The sequence below is a fragment of the Pipistrellus hanaki genome (genome assembly GCF_964339955.1).
Source record: "Pipistrellus hanaki genome assembly, chromosome: 6".
NCBI lineage: Eukaryota > Metazoa > Chordata > Mammalia > Chiroptera > Vespertilionidae > Pipistrellus > Pipistrellus hanaki.
In genome coordinates, this window is record NC_140508.1 from 33,958,249 (window position 1) to 33,979,963 (window position 21,715).

Sequence of the window (21,715 nt, forward strand, 5' to 3'; positions counted from 1 at the left end):
TTGGCGGGGAGCAGCCCCGGGGGGCGTGGCCTCAGCAGGAAGGCTGCAGCAGAACCTACAGGTTCTCCTGGAGAGAAATCTGAGCAGCACACCCCCATGGACACCTAGATGCCAATGGAGGGTTTAGCAGAGCAGTTGTGACAACAATACACAGTGAGGCAAAAGTAGGCTTACAGTTGTTCATATGGAAAATAACACAATAATTAATAAATGATATTACAAGAATAAACTCTGTTTCACATACTCACAACTGCAAACCTACCTTTGCCCACCCTGTATTCATTCAGCCAACAAACACTTATAGTGCATCCACTATGTACCAGGCTCATAGAATAATATTTAATACTAGAGGCCCGGTGCACGAAATTCATGCACTTGGGGCGGGGGATCCCTCTGCCTGGCCTGTGCCTTCTCACAGTCTGGGAGCCCTCGGGGGATGTCCAACTATCAGCTTAGGCCCGCTCCCCACGGGATGTTAGACATCCTTAGCGCTGCCGTGGAGTGGGAGAGGCTCCAGCCACCACTGCAGTTGCCAGCCATGATCCCGGCTTCTGGCTGAGCAGTGCTCCCTCTGTGGGGGCGCACTGACCACCAGGGGGCAGCTCCAGCATTGAGCATCTGCCCCCTGGTGGTCAGTGCATGTCATAGCGAGCGGTTGAGTGGCCTTTGCATTTCATTAGCATATTATGCTTTGATTGGTTGAATAGACAACCAGACACTTAGCATATCAGGCACTTATTATATAGGATTTAATATTTAATACTCATGCAGTCCTCATGAATCTGAAAGTCTGCAATGGGGACTCAGCATTAATCAGACAGTCACCCTAATAATGTGTAGCACAAATAAGTGTTAGAAAAGGTGCTTGGACTTACAGGGGCTTGGGGAACTTGACTCAGTCAATAAGGGAGGGCTTCCCTGAGGAAGTGTCCTCAGACCTGAGATATGAAAAATGATTGGGTATAAGCTAGATGAAATAGGGGTGGAACAGCATTCGAGTCAGGAAAAAAGCATGTGCAAAAGCCTGCGGTAGTGAGGACCATGCGTGAGAGAGGAAACAAAGGGTGCCGAAGGCTGTCAGAGGGGGCGATAGAGGTGGACAGGGGGAGACAGGAGAGCAGGAGACTCGTAGGGGCCTTGGGGTCCCTGCTGCCCCTACTGAAGGGACAAGTCTGGAGACAGCAGGGAAGAGTGGCCCTAGGGGAGCATGTTGAGGCCGGAATATGGGGAGCCTTGGACAACCATTTAACTTTTATCTGAGAGAGGCAGCTGCCCTGGTCCTAGGCAGGAGGGATTCACTTATTAGTCACCATCTCAGCACAAGAGATGCTGGGGACCCAGATAGGAAGCGCACAGGAGCCCCGACTTCCAGGTTTCCCAGCCGGTTGGGAGGGACAGCCAGTCGGAAGCTAATGAGGTAAGAACTAGGAAAATGCCAGGTAGTATGTTTGGACCCAGACCCTGATGCTTTGCTAGCAGCAGGAGCAGTTTTTTGTTTGTTTGTTTGTTTGTTTTTAATATATTTTATTTATTTATTTATTTATTTATTTATTTATTTATTTATTTATTTTTTACAGAGAGGAAGGGAGAGGAATAGAGAATTAGAAGTATTGATGAGAGAGAAACATCGACCAGCTGCCTCCTGCACAACCCTTACTGGGGATGTGCCCACAACCCATGTACATGCCCTTGACCGAAATCGAACCTGGGACCTTTCAGTCCGCAGGCCAAAGCTCTATCCACTGAGCCAAATCGGTTTTGGCAGTAGGAGCAGTTTTGACATAACTTAAAATGTTGAAATACGCAGGCAGTAACATTTGTTTGGATGAATAAATTGCCAAGGAATCATGTTGTGAGTAACAAAGAAAATTTTCAAAACTGGCCCAGGGCAAAATTAGATGCTGTACTAAGTCAATTCCCAGCCCCCGCCCCCGCCCCCCAATAATGTTGTATAACAAACTACTCCAAAGCGCGGTGGTTTCCAGCTTTGGGCATTTCTGTTTCTCTTTCACGGGCCTGTGGTGTGGGCTGGCGGAGCTCTGCTGGGAGCTGCAGGTTTAGTTCCGGTCCGTGGATTGGTATTTTAGTGTGCTCGGGCTGCCATAACGAACACCACAGATTCGGTGGCTTCAACAACAGAAATATATTTCCTCACAATTCTGGAGGTGAGAAGTCTAAGATCGAGTGTTGGCAAGGCTGGCTGCTTCCGCTGCTTCTCTCCCTGGCTCGCCGCGCACATGGTCCTTCCGCTGTGTGTGCGCATCGCTGGTGTCTCGCTGGATCCAGATTTCCTCTTCTCACAAGGACACCCGTCAGAGTGGGCTAGGACCTTCCCTCATGACCTCGTTTTAACTTCCGCTTTAAAGGTCCTATCTTCTGATACAGTCACATTCTGAAGGATCAGGGATGAGGACTTCAACTCATGAATCTGTAGGGCCCACATTCAGCCCATCACAGTTGGGTTGAGGATTATTCCATTCGTTTCCTTGCTCTGGGACCGGCAGGCATCCAGGGCACGTTCTTCTCATGGCGGGAGTCAGAGGCTCCTGAGGGGGCAGAGAGACAGTAGGGACACATGATGCTCTTTTTAAAAATATTTTTTTTAATTTTATTTTTATTGATTTTTTTACAGAGAGGAAGGAAGAGGGATAGATAGTTAGAAACGTCGATGAGATAGAAACATCCATCAGCCGCCTCCTGCACACCCCCTACTGGGGATGTGCCCACAACCAAGGTACATGCCCTTGACCGGAATCGAACCTGGGACCTTTCAGTCCGCAGGCCAACACTCTATCCACTGAGCCAAACCGATCTCAGCTTAAAAATATTTTTAATGATTTCAGAAAGGAAAGGAGAGGAAGAGAGAGATAGAAACATCAATGATGAGAGAGAATCACTGATTGGCTGCCTCCTGCATCCCCCCTATTGGGGATTGAGCCTGCAACCTGGGCATGTGCCCTTAACCAGAATCGAACCTGGGACCTTTCAGTCCACAGGCTGACACTCTATCCACGGAGCCAAACCAGCTAGGGTGACATGAATCTCTTAAAGCCCAGCCTCAGAACTAGCGCACAGAACCAGCACCACATTCTACTGGCCAAGGCAAGTGTCATGGTGTTCCGTGACGGTTGGTACAAACCACCCCAAAACTACAGGCATAAAACAACCATTACAGCCAAAACCGGTTTGGCTCAGTGGATAGAGCATCAGCCTACTGACTGAAAGGTCCCAGGTTCGATTCCGGTCAAGGGCATGTACCTGGATTGCGGGCACATCCCCAGTAGGAGGTGCACAAGAGGCAGCCGATCAATGATTCTCTCTCATCGATGTTTCTAACTCTCTATCTCTCTCCTTTCCTTTCTGTAAAAAAAAAATCAATAAGATATATTTTTTTAAAAATCCATTACATTATGCCTACCAATTCTGTAGGTCAGGAATTCAGGCAGAGCATGATGGGAACTGCTTGCTTCTGCTCTAGAATGCCTGGAGCCTCAGCTGGAAACGCTCAAAGGCTGGGGCCACAGTCTTCCAGAGCGTTCCAAAGCACACCTCTGGGGGCTGATGCTGGCTGTCAGCTGGGACCTCATGTGAGGCTGCCGGCCAGAACACCTCTCCGCAGCACCCTCAGGTGGTCGTTCTGTGCGGGCCAGTGGGGCTCCCTCAGAGCGGGTGGGTTGGCTCCGAGAGAGCCAGAGGGAGTGTATTGCATTTGTTATGACCTGGCCTTAGAAGACACGCAGCGTCACTTCTGCTAAACTCCGTTGGTCAGGGCACTCAGAGCTCCACTCAGAGGCAAGAGGGAGAGCACAGAGACCTCCCCACTTGATGGGCAAACATCCAGGCCACAGCATAAGATGTGAGATGCTTATGACAGGGAAGTATTGCAGTCATCTTTGGAAAATATAGGCTGCCGCCCACAGGCAAGCCCAACCTCGATGGGCAAAAAAGTGTCCTCCATCCAAGTGCAGATGGAGAGTGTCTGTGTGGGGGTTAAGGCAGAATGATGAGCAAGGAATACAACCTACCACAGAGGTAGAGAAATAACCAACACAAAATCATGTTGGCAGACACTGAAACTGACCGTGCTAAATTGGAAATGGGCTAAAATTCAAACAGAATAAAAATTTGACATTTAGATGATCAAATGTGACCTTAAAAAAAATTGGACCAATTGAAGGTAATGAACAGCGTAGATGGCGCACAATGGCAGGAAACCGGTGAAATCGGCTGTGAACTAAAAATGACCGAGGAAAGAGTGAGACGGTCCTGGTGGCACTTACGCCACGAAACCATGTGATTGTCATGAAAACATCACTTGGTAAGATTACATTTAAAAGAGGAAACGTGAAGAGGCGGTGGGGAAGAGGAGGTGGGAGCCGCCTCCTGGGCTCCCGGCGGTGCCGATCCCGTCTGCTCCGCGGCGGGCAGCGCCTTGCCCACAGGACATCAGTGCAAGACTGAATAAGAAAAAGTCCCTTCCTTCTAAGCCATGGCACATCAGTTACACAGAAATTCCACTTTGGGAACCAGTCTTCAGGAAAGCCTGGATGAGCTCATACAGTCTCACTCCCCAGCTTGCCCTTCAAGTTCTACTTCGGTTTGATAAGGCTATAAATTCAGCACTGGCTCAAAGGGTCAGGAACAGAGTCAATTTCAGGATACGGGCTCCAATACTACAGAATGAATAGAAAAATGGCTCTTTTATGTCATCTTCTGTTATTATTCATCACTTTTTAAAGAGTAGCATGGAAGATACTTTATTCTAGCATTGCAGAAATGACTACACCGTGCTATGCCATCAGAGAATCCAGTAGCAAGATGCTTGTGACTCTGCAGCCTCTTACATTACCTATATTCTGCAGCATGAAGAAAGACTTTTTTTTAATGACAAATCAAATGTTGTTGCCTTCCTAATAATATTCTTTAATAAATTCATTTTATAACTCAAAAATAAAATAAAATAAGAAACAGGAAGATTTTAACGTTGGCATAAAATAACTGATCAAAGAAATTGTCTTCATGCAGATTGCTTAAGAAAAATCTGTCTTGATGTAAAAGAACAGTGTGATTCTGATAAAAATTACTGGGTTCAAAACCCAGTCAAAATAGTCTTTTGGTAAACACATCTACGAGGTCAAAACATTTGGGTCAAAATATCTTGAATATTAGAATTTTCTGTAAAAATAAGAGGAAGAAATTCCAAAGACAGCTGAGGAACTCAAAGGTATTTATATGTATGAGAGATAAAGGGTTGATTTCCCTAATGTGTTTATAAAAAACAACAAACTCCACATGACAAATCAGTAAGAAAAAACAACACAGGAATGCAGCTCGGTGGGCATGGCTCAGTGGTTGAGCATTGACCTTTGAACCAGGAGGTCATGGTTTGATTCCTGGTCAGGACTCATGCCCTGGTTTCTGGCTCAATCCCCAATGTGGGGGCTGCAGGAGGCAGCCAATCAATGATTCTCTCTCATCATTGATGTTTCTATCTCTCCCCCCTTCTCCCTTCCTTTCTGCAATATATATATTTATATTAGGAATGCAGTAGAAAATGAGCAAAAGTCATGATCAGGGAAATTACAGAAAAAACACTAACAAACAAACTAACAAAAACCAAATGACCTAAGTTTTTTTTAATAAACAGTTCAAATGTACAGAAAAGAACTGTTTAACAAACCTTGTTTCTCCCCAATGTCCACAATTATCTGCTCATGGTCCACTCATTTTCCTACCTCAACCTCTGAATAATTTAAATAAATCCCAGGTGTCAATCATTTCATCTATATTGTCTCTAAATAATAAGGACTATTTAAATATATATAAACAAAATATTATTAATATACATAAAAAGTCTTAATCTTGCCGAAACCGGTTTGGCTCAGTGGTAGAGCGTCGGTCTGTGGACTGAAAAGTCTCAGGTTCAATTCTGGTCAAGGGCATGTACCTTGGTTGCGGGCACACCCCCGGTGGAGAGTGTGCAAGAGGCAGCTGGTTGATGTTTCTCTCTCATCGACGTTTCTTGCTCTCTATCTCTCTCCTTTCCTCTCTGTAAAAAATCAATAAAATATATTTTTTAAAAAAAGTCTTAATCTTTCCTTAACATCAAATATCCAGTGAGTTTACAAATTCCCCTAATTGCCTCATAAAAGTTTCATTTATTTGAATTTGCTTGGAATGAGGATTTAAATATTGCAGTTGGCTCTTCTGAATCTTTGTCTAGTTTTGATATTAGGGTAATTCCCTTTCTTCCTCTTTTATTTTCTGGAAGATATTGGGTAGAAATAGTGTTAATTCTTCTTTAACTATTTGGTAGAATTCCCCAGTGAAATAATCTGGGGCTGGAGAGTGGTTTTTTTTGTGTGTGTGTGTGTGTTTTAATATATTTTATTGATTTTTTTACAGAGAGGAAGGGAGAGAGATAGAGAGCTAGAAACGTCGATGAGAGAGAAACATCAACCAGCTGCCTCTTGCACACCCCCAACCGGGGATGAACCCGCAAACCAATGTACATGCCCTTGACCAGAATCGAACCTGGGACCCTTCAGTCCGCAGACCGACGCTCTATCCACTGAGCCAAACCGGTTTCGGCTGGAGAGTGTTTTGAATGAGAGTTTTTAAATTACAAATTCAATTTCCTTATTTGTTGTAAGGCTATTTAAATTATCTATTTATTTCATATTGGGTGAATATGGTAGCTTGTGTCTTTCAAGTATAATAATTGATCCATTTACATTGTATTTACTGCTAAAAATTTCCCTCTGAGCACTGCTTTTACTGGATCCCATAAGTTTTGGTATGCCGTCTTTTCATTTGTCTCTAAGAATTTTCTAATTTCTTTTGTGATTTCTTCATTGACTGGTTCTTTAACAGTGCATTGTTCGATTTCTACATATTTGTGAATTTCCCAGTTTTCCCTTTGTTGTTGATTTCTAGCTTTATTCCATGGTGATAAAAAAAAAGATATATGATTCCAATCTTTTAAATTTATTGAGACTTGTTTTGAAGTGTACCATACAGTCTATGCTGGAGAAAATTTCATATGCACTAGACAATGTGTATTCTGATGCTGATGGTGGACAGTCTATATCTATCTGTCAGGTCCAATTGGTTTATAGTAATGCTTAATCTGCTATTTCTTCTCACTTCTTTTGTGCATACTTTAAAGATATTTTCTTAATAGTCATCATGGGGATTACAGTTAACACCTGAAATTTATAACAATCTAGCCAAAGCCGGTTTGGCTCAGTGGTAGAGCGTCGGTCTGCGGACTGAAGGGTCCCAGGTTCGATTCCGGTCAAGGGCATGTACGTTGGTTGCGGGCACATCCCCGGTGGGGGGTGTGCAAGAGGCAGCTGGTCAATGATTGTTTCTCTCTTATCGACGTTTCTAGCTCTCTATCTCTCTCCCTTCCTCCTCTCTGTGAAATATTAATAAAATATATATTTTTAAAAATTATAACAATCTAGTTTGAATTCATGCCAATTTAGCTTCAGTAATATACAAAAACTGCTTCATACCTCCCTCTTTGTATTCTCTTTGTCACAAATTATATATTCATACATTGTGTGCCCATTAACATAGATTTAAATTTAAAAAATATATATATTTTATTGATTTTAGAGATGAAGGGAGAGGGACAGAGAGATAGAAACATCAATGATGAGAGAGAATCATTGATCGGCTGCCTCCTGCACACCCCACACTGGGGATGGAGCCCACACCCTGGTCATATGCCCTGACTGGGAATTGAACTGTGATCTCCTGGTTCATAGGTCAATGCTCAACCATTGAACCATGCCAGCCTGGCAGATTTGTAACATTTTTTATGCATTTGTATTTTAAGTCATGTAGGGAATAAAGAGTTACAAACTGAAAATACAGTAGTACTCCTTTGATAGTTACCTATCCAGTTACCTAAATCAGAGTTCTTTATTACTTCGTGTGTCTCCAAATTTCACTGATTTCTGTTCTTAGCTTTACATCTGTCCTCCTTCTGCTTGCTTTGAGCTTACTTTGCTTTGCTTCCCCTCCCCCACTGCCATAGGCCTTGAGGTGGAAGTTTATGCTATTGTTTTAGGGCTTTTATTCTTTTGTGATGTATACATTTCTTGCATAAATTTCCCTCTCAGCACTATATCCATGTCCCACAATATTTGATATGTTGTATTCTAATTTTATTCAATTCAATGAATTTTTAAGAATTTCCCTTAGGACTTCCTTTTTGACCCATGAATTATTTAGAAATGTGTTGTTTAGTTTCCTAGTGTTTGGAGATTTCCCGTTATATTTCTGTTATTAATTTCTAGTTTGATTCCATTGTGGTCAAAGAACATACTTTGTATGATTTAAATCCTTTTAAATTTATTGAGTTTTCTCTTTTACAGCCCAAAATTAGATCCATCTTGGTATATACTTAGTGGGCATGTGGAAAGAATGTGTTGAATGTTTGATAAATGTTAATTGGATCCTGTTTGTTGGTGGTGTTTTGAGTTCTATGTTGTTGGTGATTTTTCTGTTTAACTGTTCCTATTAAGTGTTGAGAGAGGAGTAGCAATTGTAGATTTGCCTGTTTCTCTTTTTAGTTTCATCAGTTTTTGCTGTTTTCTTTTGATTGGTGATTGCATGAAAAAAATATCTTTTCTTATCCTTTTTCTTTCAATCTTTTTTTTTTTTAATATATATTTTATTGATTTTTTACAGAGAGGAAGGGAGAGAGATAGAGAGCTAGAAACGTTGATGAGAGAGAAAAATCGACCAGTTGCCTCTTGCACACCCCCTACTGGGGATGTGCCCCCAACCAAGGTACATGCCCTTGAGCGGAATCAAACTTGGGACCTTTCATTCCGCAGACCGACGCTCTACCACTGAGCCAAACTAGTTTCGGCTCTTTTAATCTTTTAATATTTAAATTAAGTTTCTTATTGATGGCATATAGTTAGTTTTAAAAAATCATTCTACCAATATCTGTCTTTTAATACACATATTTATACCATTATATTTAATATAATTATTGATAAGTTAAGACATATCTCCCAATTTTTAAAAAATATATATTTTTATTGATTTCAGAGAGGAAGGGAGAGGGAGAAATAGAAACATCAATTTCAAAGAGAGGAAAAAAAGCTGCCTCCTGAACACCCCACACTGGAGACTGAGCCTGCAACCCGGGCATGTGTTCTGACTGGGAATTGAACCTTGACCTCCTGGTTCAACCACTGAGCCACACTGGCTGGGCTCCCAATTTTTTTGGTTTGTTTTCTGTGTGTTCTCTCTGTTATTCATTTCACTGTCTTTATTTTTTTCTGGCTTCCTGATGATTATTTTATATTTATTTTTTAGAATTCAAATGATCTATAATGTTATTTATTTATTTATTTATTTATTTTTTAAAATATATTTTATTGACTTCTATACAGAGAGGAAGGGAGAGAGATAGAGAGTTAGAAACATCGATGAGAGAGAGTCATTGATCAGCTGCCTCCTGCACACCCCCCACTGGGGATATGCCCGCAACCAAGGCACATGCCCTTAACCGGAATCGAATCAGGGACCCCTCAGTCCCCAAGCCAACGCTCTATCCATTGAGCCAAACTGGTCCCGGCTATAATGTTATTTTTTTAAATAAAGATTTAAAAATGGAGTTTTAGAGAGAGAAGAAGAGAGAGGGTGAGAGAGAAACATCAATGTGAGAATGAAACATCTATTGGCTGCTTCCTGCCTGCACCCCACCAGGGATTGAGCTGGCAACCCAGTCAAATGCCCTGACTAGGAATGGAACCGACAACCCTTTGGTGCTTGGGACAATGCCCAACCAACTGAGCTACGCTGACCTGCGATAGAGATTTTTTCTAGCGTCTCTGTATAGCTTTTGTAGTGGTTGCTGTAGCTGTTATAGTATATATATATATATATATATATATATATATATATATATATATATATATATATATAATCACAGTTTACTTGTGTCATCAGTTTCCTAATTTGAGTGAAACATAGCAATCTTGTCTTCCTTTAGGTTTCTTTATCCACTTTTGTATTGCCAGGTATGGGTGGAATTCCAGGCTCCCGATGTGGTTTCTACTGACATTGTGGGAGGGGGTGTGGCAGGGTAGGGCTCATTAATGGCCAGCAGAGATGAAAGCTTTGGCCTTCTCTCATAACACCCTACATTGATGGGATAGTTGAATACTCTGAACCATGAGGCTGGAAATCTAGGCTCCCCACTTGGCCTCTGCTGATATGGACGGGGCCATAGTTTTTTCTGTGGTATTTGGCTGACGTAGAGCTGTTATTGTCTAAAAAATTTCTGTCCTGCTAGGTTGTACCTTTCCTAATCCTTTGCCTACAGAGAATGGGCTTTTGTTGGGACTGCTTTTTCTTTTCTGTGCCCATTTGCTTTTTGGACAGCCAGCTCCAATTCTGGGATCTCTGAGGCAGACAAAAACCCACTTGTCCAAGGGCACCCAGCTACCCCAGGCAGTCTAGGTGCAGAGTCTTGCTCTAACCCTACACTTGCCTGTTGCTCCTCTGTCCCCAGCTGCTCTACCGAGAAGAGCTGAGCACCACCAAGGTGTGCATCTACTGCAGTGGTCAGCCGAAGAGCACCTGGCCACTCCCTCCTGGGCATCTACTGCAGTGGTAAGCCGAAGAGCACATGGCCACTCCCTCCTGGGCATCTACTGCAGTGGTCAGCCGAAGAGCACATGGCCACTCCCTCCTGGGCATCTACTGCAGTGGTCAGCCGAAGAGCACATGGCCACTCCCTCCTGGGCATCTACTGCAGTGGTCAGCCGAAGAGCACATGGCCACTCCCCTGGGCATCTACTGCAGTGGTCAGCCGAAGAGCACATGGCCACTCCCTCCTGGGCATCTACTGCAGTGGTCAGCCGAAGAGCACCTGGCCACTCCCTCCTGGGCATCTACTGCAGTGGTCAGCCGAAGAGCACATGGCCACTCCCTCTGGGCATCTACTGCAGTGGTCAGCCGAAGAGCACATGGCCACTCCCTCCTGGGCATCTACTGCAGTGGTCAGCCGAAGAGCACCTGGCCACTCCCCTGGGAAGGCCACACGCCCTCCACAAAGCCCATGGAGCCACTGGAGGAGTTTGTTTTCCAGGGACCTAGGGGGCTTAGCACAAAGCCTAGGCGAGACTGATGTGCCTAAAAGGGTCGGCCAAGCAGCTGCCGTGGGATGTTCCACCACATACATTGCCGGGGTTCTTGTCCCAGCATTACAAAGGGTTCCGGCAATCTGGAGAAAGGAGCTGGGCGTAGACTCAATAAGGAGTCCAAAGAGTTTTGAAAGGCACTGGGGGTCAGAGGAGCTTCAGCTAAAGGAGCTAAAGACTCCCCCTTGATTCAGGACCTAGGGCTTTTCATTCACACAAATTGTCCTAAGGCCAGGTGGAGATAATACACTTCAAAGGGTAAGGTTTTCAGAAGCATTGTCAGATTGGGGAATAGCCTACAGCTGTTCAGGTGTTTGGCCAACGGGAGGCAATAACATGTAGATTAAGATGCCTGAGCTGTATGGCAGCAGGCAATCCTATTCAGGTTTGGGGGAAATGCCTTTCCAGCCCTTCCAACAGGTACTTACATATGTGGCTCAGCACTTGTTGAGCCCCCCAAGTCTCATCCACCTTTTGATGAAACTCTTGTAATTATGACATGCTGGAATTGGTTCCCGGCAATACATGGTTTGTCAATAAGGGCCTTGACATTATTTTTATTTATTGTTATTATTTTTACAACATAATAGGTCAGGGCAGTTTTTTCCTAGGCAACTACATTATATATATATTCTTTCTTTATTTTATTTTCAGAAGACTTTTTTCTTACTTTATGTACATTTTCTCAATACCTTAGTGCTTTGTTTTTTGTCCATGGGTCATGCATATAGGCATACAAGTTCTGTGGTTGATTTCTTCCCTCCCACCCCTGCCTTCAGTACTTTAGTGTTTTAGTAATGGCTTCCCCAAAACTTAAGATTGACTTTATAGAAAGACCATTTAAATTTCATAAGAATTCATAAGGCTCTTTCTCATGGAATTATTCAAGCTACTTATTCATGTGTGAATCTACTGAAATGGAATGGTTTAAATAATTAAGGAGGGAATTGATACTCCATATACCCAAAATTCTAACATTAGTGCATGGATAGTTATTAAAAATCAAAGACGACAAATTTATAGAGATCATATGAATTAATTTATATCTTCTTTATATTAAGAAAAAGTTCTTTTTATTATTTTTGCCTGGTGACAAAGGCTGTGGTGGTAGAGAGAGAAAAATGCAGAACAGGACATTATGAATGAATCTGATCATGATATAAGGCCTGATTTTTCTGCATGACTTGTTAATTTTTAAAAATTGCACAAAAATGCATACAATCATTATTTTAAACTTTTATAGAATTCAGAAGCATGCAAAGAAGTCAAAGTTAACTTTCAACCCTTGCCTTGCTAAAAGATATTTTAAAAAAACCATTTATAGCCCTGACCGGTCTGGCTCAGTGGATAGTGTCGGCCTGCAGACTGAAGGGTCCCAGGTTCTATTCCAGTCAAGGGCATGTACCTTGGTTGTGGGCACATCCCCAGTTGGGGTGTGTGTGTGTGTGTGTGTGTGTGTGTGTGTGTGTGTGCAGGAGGCAGCTGATGGATGTTTCTAACTCTCTATCCTCCCTTCCTCTCTGTAAAAAAAAAAAAAAAAATCAATAAAATGTAAATTAAAAAAACCCCAAAAACATTTATAGCCCTAGCTGGTTTGGCTCAGTGGACTGAAGAGTCCCTAATTCAATTCTGGTCAAGGGCATGTACCTCTGTCAGGACTTGTGCAGGAGGCGGCCAATTGATTTGTTTCTCTCACATCGATATTTCTCTGTCCTTCCCTGAGCTCCGGGAGAACCTCTGAATTCGGAGCCCAAGGGTTGGAAGTGCAGACGTCCTTCTGGTGAGCAGGAAGGCGACACCAGAGAAAGCTGGCCAGGCAGGAGACAGGCCTGCAGGGAGGCCTCGTCTTGGGGTGGGAGTGGCTTTCAGGTCGCACTCCGCCACCAGGGGGCGATCAAGCCCGCTCCTGTAAGCGGGAGGGTCGGAGCGCTGAGGCAGGTCCCGCCCCCAGGCCCGCCCGGCAGCTGGAGGCCCTCCGGCTTTCCCAGACCTTTCCCCAACCCGACCTCAGGGTCTCAGCCGCGTGGAATTCCGTAAGGTGCACCTCCTCCCTCCTCCTGGGAGCCCGCCTATTAGCGGGGCCATCACCGCAGGCCCCCCCAACATCCAGTCCTCTGCTGGGGTTATCTCAGTCTTGAGCACCACCGCCTAAGGAGTACTGCCATCATACCCATTTCACAGAGGGGAAGTTGGGGTACAGCGGTTGGTAACTTGCCTAAAAACCAGGAATGGTTACCCAAGATACACACCTGGCCTATCCTCCGAACTGGAGCGTTAACCAAACCGCGTCTTCTTTTCCACTCTGCTCCTCCTCCAGAACTTTCTTCCCATGGCAGCCAGAGAGGCTTTGGGGGCCCTAAGGGGAATGCCACCCCCTGACAACCTGTCTCTGGCTGCACTCAGGATCAAGTTCAGTGCCCTCTCCCCACTTCTCAACGCGACACACCAAGTTCCCTTCAGCTGGAAGAAAACGGTTCATTCTGGGCATTTGCTGCTTCATCAGGACCACTCGCCCCTGTCCCCTCCCCCGCTTAGTTAACCTGCAGTGTTCAGGCCCCGGCCTCTGGGTCACCCCTCGGGAGCCTGGCTCTCTGACTCCCAGATATGCTCAGGCCCCTGTGAAATGCTGTTTAACCAGTCGTTATGAGCCTCTTGGGTAGTACTGGCCTCAGGCATGAACTGTCATGGCACCATTATTTCAAAAACTCAAACCACCCTTGATTCCTCCTGCTCTAGAGCTCTCTCTAAAACAGCTGATCTTGTGATAGCTACCTTTCATATGTTACCTCAAGTCTGCCCCCCTCTTATCTCCTTCCGCACTAGGTCCGCCTGGCCATGCTTCCTCATGGTCATGTCCACCTCTGCAGCAGCTGTCGTCATGTGTGTGTCTGTCTCCCGGACCAGAAGGAAAGCCCCATAGGCAAGGGCTTTGTTCACTACAGAATCCCCGGCGTCTGAGACTGTTTCTCCCACTAGAATGCCAGCTCCTGGGGGCAGGAACTGCCTGTTCTGTTTACATATAACCCGTGCCCAGCACACAGCAAGTGCTCAATAAAAACCCATCGATGCACAGGTGGAGACTCCGGCCCAGGGGAGAAAGCAGCTTGTCCAAGGTCCTCCCCGGAGGGCAGCAGAGCCAGCGCCAGTACCCAGCTCTCCTCCGCCTGTCAGGCAAGCAGTCCCTTCTTTCCGTCCCAGAACACACAGAGCCCAGGCCCTTTGGTTCCATGATCAACACAGTTTATTACTCCACTTTCACCTTCACACAGACTATTTCAAAGAGCTGGAACAAGTGGGGGGTGGGAGGTGGGGGAGGGATGGGTGCCCCTCAGGAGCCAGGACCCCCGGTTGGCTTCCTCGGACCAGGGCAGGGAGGGAGCATCAGGCTGTTCAATCTCTGGGCACCAGCTCTCCACGTGCACACGCACAGCAAGCCAGCAGCTCCTCACACATAAATACAGACACGCTTAACAAAAATAGTATATCATCTGCACAAGGAATAAAAACTAGTCTCGAATATGTACAGCAAAGAGCCTGGGGGTGGGGGCAGGGCTGCTAGGCCAGGATCCCCGGGAGGAGACAGACTTTGGGCAGAGCAGAGGAGGGAGGGAGGCCGGAAGGGCTCCTGGCCAGGCCACTCTGACCCGGCAGCCCGGCTGCCTAGGCTGAGTGGGGGTGGAGCACAGATCTGGCCAGGCAGGACCGGCCCCTCCAGGCAGCCCTACTCCCACCCTGCACACCAGGCTCTCCTTCCTGCCCTGCCTGCCTGAGGTAGGGAAGACCCTAGGGCTTCCAAAGCTACTGCCCGGAGCTCCCCTTCACCTCTGGGCCGAGGCCCCTGCACCCCCTGGGCAGCAATCCAAAGCAAAGATGCCGCAAGGATGATCTCCTTGCAGGAAGTGAGGCAGCTGAGGCCATAAACAGCTCCGGGGCACCTGTCTTGGGCGCAGTTGGTCCCTCAGTCACGGTCATGGGAGCCAGGGGAGGGAAGGGGGAGGGAAGGGAAGCTGGGGCAGTGCTGAACAAGCAAGGGACACCCAGGCTTTGGGGATGGGGTGCTTCCTGCAGCTACAGCCCCTCCTCCTGGGTTAGGCTGGCCTCCAGCCAGACACCTCCAGAGGACACTGGGGCTGGGTGGGAGGGGGAGACTTTGGTCAGGCCAGAGTTGGGGAGGGGGTCCTGGTCCTTGTTTCTTTATCCCAAGCAGCCTGAATCCCTAATTAGTCAGAACTGGCCCCTAAGTGGCCACTGGAGGGTAGGAATGAACAAAAGGGGAGCCCAGGTCCTAGAGGGGGGGGGGGGGGATAAGAAATGATCAATTCTGAGGCCACAAACATGAAAACGAAGGCAATCTAGTCTTTCTAGGAAAAGGGGTCAGAAAACTTCCTAGCTCCCTGGCAGGAAAGCATTCTAGGGGAGGCCAAGGGATAAGGGGGTCCACCAATCAGGCTGGGCCCTTCCAGCCGTCAGCCATGAGCTCCCACACGCCTGCCGGCTTCCATGGAGCAGGTGTTGGGGACACTTTGTGGGTGTTGAGGCCAGGAGAACTGAGGTGTGGGGGAAGGCAGCTCTCACAGAAGCATAGTAAATTCTAGAAAACTAACTGTGGGGGACCAGGTCTAGGCCCCACCCTGTGATGTGTAGGTGGCCGCGGGCTGAATGTAGTGGTTCTCCTGGTGGCCACGTGGCTGAAAGGAGGGACGTGGTGGGGGAGGGACGGGTGTGGTGGGAGGGTGAGTGGGTGGTCAGTGTCTGGTCATTTCCGACTGAAGAGAGAGCCCAGCAGAACCACGCCAGCCACAGTCATGCCCGTCAGGAACCAGCGGTTGAAGCGTTCCTGGCCCTTCCGGCTCTCGGCGGCTGCGTTGTTCCCGTAGAGTTCCACAAAAGTGTCCTGCAGGGAGAGAAGAGAAGGAGAGGTGCTGTTTGAATCCTTACACAGTAATGTGAGTGGGCAGGGGAAGGGGGCCATCTTCATGCGATGGCCTTCATCTGAAAAACTGCTGTCCTCCGTGCCCGCTCTGGGCCTGATAAAGGGTCATCCACCTCCCGCCCTCCTTCTGGACCTCCAGTTGGAAATGACCAACACATTTTATGGCTGAGAAAGCGGGTGTGAAGGAGGAAAAGAGCTTTGCTCCAGGTCAGACAGCTAGGAAACGGTACTCTGGAACCTGAGGTGGGAAAGAGATGGGCAGGGGCAGGACATGACGGGAGGCCATTGCTGGAGCAGATGCAGAAGGAAGGGAAAGGAGAGGTGAGGGTGCAGGATGGGCAAGAGCTGGACCACGTGTGCTCTGGAAGCCCCCGGGAAGCTGGAGTAGAGTCTGAGTGAGGGCAGGGTGATGGAGAGGGAGGGAGAGAAAAGGGAAGTGAGTTCCCAGAGGGATTCCTGGCAGAGGGTGTCTGGGCTTTACCAGAGGCTCCCTCTTCCTCTGCCCCCGGGGGGCGGGGGTGCTGAGCAGGCAGCGCAGAGACAACCACACAGGCCGGGGTGGTCCAGGAGCTCCCGCGTTTCCCACCCAGCGGGTCAGGATGCTGCCTCCAGGAGGAGGGGAGCGAAGCTGTCAGGAGGGAAGCACAGATATGGGAGGGAGGGGCTTTGGGCAGAATTACCCAGCCTCCGGCCGGTGGGGCAGGGAAAGGGAATCTAGAGTACCCTTTAATGAGAAGCTTCCCACCCCATTTGTCCCTTAATCCTCCCAACAATGCACCTAGCACATAGTTGGTAGCTGATAAACACGTGAGAACAAAAAGGCAGGTCCCTCCCCATTCACAGACCAGGGAGTTGGCCTCTGAGGGCGGAGGGACTAATCAGGTCACCCAGCTTTGTCAGCGGTGGGACCAAAACCCAAGCCTAGCGTCTGGCACCTAGAAGTCATTGCACTGGGTGGGGCTAGGGAGGGATGAAATGAATTGCTGGCTGGTTCCAGAGCCAGTGTTCTTGCCTCCACCAAGAGCTCACCCCTTAGGCCACATTTCCACCTGGTCCCACTGACTGAGGGGTGTCTGCGCCTCAGACGGGGCCTGCATCTCCAGTTGGCCCCAGGTCCCAGCCAGCCAGTGTGCTCTCTGATGCTAACTGGCCCCACTGCTGGTCTTGATAACTCCCCCCAGTCCATGTTCCACGCAAAGATTTTTTTTAAATATATTTTTTATTGACTTTTTACCGAGAGAAAGAGAGAGGGATAGAGAGAAACATCAATGAGAGAGAAACATCGATCAGCCACCTCCTGCACACCACATGAGCCTGCAACCAAGGCACATGTCCCCGACCGGAATCGAACCTGGGACACTTCAGTTCGAAGGCGGAGGTTCTACCCACTGAGCCAAACCGGTTTCGGCGACGCAAAGATTTTAAAAAACAGGTCAATAGTACGCCTGTGCTTCCAGTCCTCCAACAGCTCCTCTCTGCACCATGTCTGTTCCTATCCCTGATATCCTAGCAAGTGCCATGTGCACTGAGCTGCCAACTGGACTGAAAGAATCCTCAACATTTATTCTGTCATGAGGAAGACAGCAATGACACATAAGCCACAGCTCTTCTCAGAAAGCTTACCCTTCTGCTGGGAAAAGCCCCTTTCAGACCACATCACTACAAGCTCTTAACCTTTCCAAGACTTCAAACTGTACCTGGAATTAAGTCCTTATCACAACCAGCAAGGTTTAGCGGCCCCTCCCCACTGCACACTCCGCACGTAGCACAGCTCCCTGCTGCCTGGAGCGCTTGGCCCGAGAGCCTCACTCCTCCCGGCACTCCTGCCTCTGCTCAGTGTCACTCCTCAGAGGCCTTCCCCGGCCACCGTGCCTGACCTGGTATCCGCCCCATCTCTCCCATCCATCGCCTTACCTTGCTTTCTTTTTCTTCTCAGCACTTTTCAAAACCGGATTCTACACTTTGTTTTGATCTCCTGCCCTAGACGAGGCTTGACGAGGCAGAGATTTTGTCTTGTTTCTATACACCCAGAGCACTACCTAGCACATAGCTGGTAGTCGATAACTACTTGAGTAGAACAAAAATACTGCGTGTCCAATAAGTGCCAGGCACTATTGTCTCACTGCACCTTCATCATCATTCCCAGACTGGCGATGTGAAACTTATTTCACAGATGAGACAGCTGAGGTTTACAATAGCGAAGGCCTTGCTAAACGGTGGCAAAGCCAGGATCAGATCTCAGGACTGCCCAGCTCTAGAGGGAGCGTGCTCCGTTCCTGGGCGGGCATTCGGGAGGCCCTGTCCTGTCGCCAGTGCTGACTGGATTCCTGTAACAGGCTGTGGGGGGGGGTGGGGTGAAGGCATCTTAGGCCTGGAGAGAAGGAACAGCGGCGGCGGCCCGCCTCTAACTCTGGGCCTTGTGCTGCCAGGCTGGTGTGGATAGGCTTCCCTGTCTCTGCATCTTCACCCTGGCCAGCCTCCATTTATATATATATTCAATATATTTTAATATATTTAATATATTTTATTGATTTTTTACAGAGAGGAAGGGAGAGGGATAGACAGTTAGAAACATCGGTGAGAGAGAAACATCGACCAGCTGCCTCCTGCACACTCCCTACTGGGGATGTGCCTGCAACCAACGTACACGCCCTTGACCGGAATCAACCTGGGACCTTTCAGTCCGCAGGCTGACACTCTATCCACTGAGCCAAACCGGTTTCGGCGAGCCTCCCTTTTTGTTGGCAAAAAAAAATTCTTATAGGAGTTTTAATTTTTCTGACCCGAAGCAAATAGGCCCAGGTGAATTCACAAAAAAAGACAGACCTGTGATGGGGGGAGTCCCGGGCTGGGGGCGGAGGGGGGGCATGGGAGAAGGGAGGCCAGGGCCAGGCCGGGGTTATCCCAAGGGACCGAATGTCCCATAAGAAGCCCGGGATTGGGGCTGCAGCCAAAGTGGGAGAGGCCTGGCTCCCGCGGTGGGAACTTTCCTGAAGCAGAGGCTGGCAGCCACAGGCCGTTTTCGGCTCTGGGCCGGGCTGGAGTAAACAGGCTCTGTCCCCGCAGAGGCACAAAGCACTCACTGTCCAGGATCGGCCATTCCAGGGCGGAGGGAGCATTCTCACTGCGGTGCCGTCGAGAACAAGGCTCCGACCTGCCCAGCCCCCACGAGGGAGCGCATTCCTGGCCGGAACAACACTCCATCTCCACCTCAAGGAGGCCTCCTCCCTCCCGGGGAGGCGGGGCGGGGTTTCCAAGGCCGTGGATTCTGCGAATTGCTTTTGTGGACAGAGCACCGGCAGCATGGGGCGTGCTGTTCCAGGGCGGGTGCCGGAGGCAGCGGTGTGGGTATATTTAGCCCGTGGTTCACACGACACACTTGGAAACAAACACAGCCATTTTCTCAGCGGGCGGCTGCTCTGGATAAACAAACAGGATCGCAAAGCAGCCCCGTCTGGAAAAGCAGAGATAAGCCCCCCTGCTCCTCCATGGCTCCCGCTGGTTTTAGCCAGAGCTGGCCCGGTGGCAGAGAGGGGAGAGGAAAGGGGGAGTGGCAGGGAGGGCTCTGATGTCACAGAGGCCTTAGGGGACCCCGGCCTGAGAGCCGGCCTGCGTCCTCAGCTCCTCAGCGTGGGTCACAGCGAACGGAGGAAGCGTCTCTTTGCAGCTGTGCCTGCTGCCACAGGAATCCGCGTGGGAGTTTTCAGGGCCACTGGGGAGAGGCAGTGGCTAATAACCCCCAAGGGAGAATCATGGGCGACTAGCCAGGCAGTCCCCACAAGTCAGTAAGGCCAACACACCTGCCCATTCTAGTGTCACACGGCCAGTTTGTGGTAGAACTTGGAAAAAAATTGGGGTCTCCCAACTTGGCATCGGGGCCCTTCAGAATGGTGAGACAAGAACCAGGGTCCGCAGAAGTCAAGGCTGGGCTCACGTTCAAGGCCCTGACTCCCACGGTCCTGACCACACAGAGGACCGGGCCTAGCCCCACACTCCAGAGTGCTGTCTGCCCCTGGGCCTGGGCCAACACGGTGTCCCTCTAACCGGTCCCCCTTCTCGCACCTCTCTTCCTCAGCGAGCCAACCCCACGCTGGAGTCCTGTCTTCCTAGAATCCTTCCCTACTGTCTCTTCTCCAACTCCGGGCAAATGTCTTTTTTGTGCTTCCAGGGTTTATGCACTTTCACTCACACCATAAATATTTACCAAACACCTTCCATGCCCCAAGCTCAGCTCGGGAAGACAGAGAGTGAGCAATGCAAGCAAGGGTCTGCTCTCCTGCGGCTTGTGCTGTAGTCTGTGCACGCTCAACTGGGTGATATCAACCCCAATGGAGCAAAATGAAAACATTCCTGGATATCAGAGTGGTTTGTGGCTCCCTTCAGTACAACAGCACATACTTACAGAGATACACAGTACAGCCGTGGTATTCAAATGTAACGGGAGGGCAATTAGGACAAAAATGTCTAAAAAGACTCCTTGGGGGGTGGTAATGAGAAAAAAAAATTGAAAAACACCATCATAGTAGGAAGCAGAGAAGATAAGGAACAAGCCAATTTTAGAGGTGACTGGGTTTTGAACACAGTAGGTTATGGGGCGGTGACAATGCCGGGGGGACTGATATAGGTGGTGGAATGCTCAGAGATCTTCCTGGAGAAGTGAGGTTTGAGCCGAGATCTGAATGAGGAGGTGGAGGTGGCCAAGGATCAATAATCTCAGGTAAAAAGAGCATGTTCCAGCAGGAGCAGGTGCAAAGGCCCTGAGGCAGGAAGGACAGGCAGGGCGGCCCTAGGCCCTCTCTCTGTGTGTCCCGACTCTCGCATCAGTCACGGTGCTTCCGTGTAGCGGGAATTAAGTCCGATCCATGTCTGAAGCCAGGGGCCCATCCAGACCGTCATGACTAACGTCGGCCAGATCTCTGCCCAGAAGCAGCCAACTGAATAAGGCAATCCATCTGCAACCCCGGAGAAGCCAGGAGAAGGGCTGGCACAAGGAAGTACCTGCCCTCTCAGGGCAACAATACAGTCCCTGCTGGAACCTGGTCAGCTCTCCAATCCCATTCTTCTCCCCTCTCACCTCCCATGTTTCCACACTTCTTCCTAGCGGTATTGACTGAGCAGGTTACTTCACCTCTCTGGCTCCTAGTGTCCTCACTTTTCAAATAACAATATAATAATAACTGCTGTTATGGTGGTTACCCTTCACTACACATTTAAATGCCTTACCTGTGCCAGCAACTGAGCTAAAGCAATTTACCCTGACTGGGCCATATCCCTGATTACATGTACCATTACGGTCACTCGAGTGTTTATTTTCTGTCCTGTTTCCCCCACCAGGCAGTGTGTAGTTTTGTCACTAGTATTTCTAAAACCTGGTACCGTGCCTAGAACACAGCGGGTGCCATTCTAAATGAACCTGGTGACCTGGCTGGGTTGCCTGCACCAACAGTCTGGCTCCAGCGTCTTTGCTTCTAACCTTGTACATCTCTCTGTGCGCTTTCAAAAGGACAATCCCTCTTGAGGCCCCGTTGTGGGCCAGGTGCATACACTTGTATGACTGAAGGAGGTCCTCATTCTAAACCCAGGTGAACTGAGGCTCAGAGACACTGAG

General features: G+C 48.3%; 1 protein-coding gene and 1 pseudogene across 7 annotated transcripts in view; one reads left to right on the top strand and one right to left on the bottom strand.

Moving 5' to 3' along the window:
* The first annotated feature begins 4,364 nt into the window (after window positions 1-4,364).
* LOC311624109 (transcription initiation factor IIA subunit 2-like) lies at window positions 4,365-4,756 on the top strand (annotated as a pseudogene). Its single transcript has one exon. The product of its transcript is annotated as a transcription initiation factor IIA subunit 2-like (transcript).
* Window positions 4,757-14,392: 9,636 nt separating this feature from the next.
* BCL2L1 (BCL2 like 1) overlaps window positions 14,393-21,715 on the bottom strand; it is a 45,713-nt gene continuing 38,390 nt past the window's right edge. For all 6 annotated transcript variants that reach the window (XM_084887946.1, XM_084887942.1, XM_084887944.1 and 3 more), the window contains exon 3: window positions 14,393-16,068. In XM_084887946.1, the coding sequence (XP_084744072.1) occupies window positions 15,931-16,068 (138 nt within the window). In that variant the 3' untranslated portion in view covers window positions 14,393-15,930. The remainder of the gene's footprint in view (window positions 16,069-21,715) is intronic.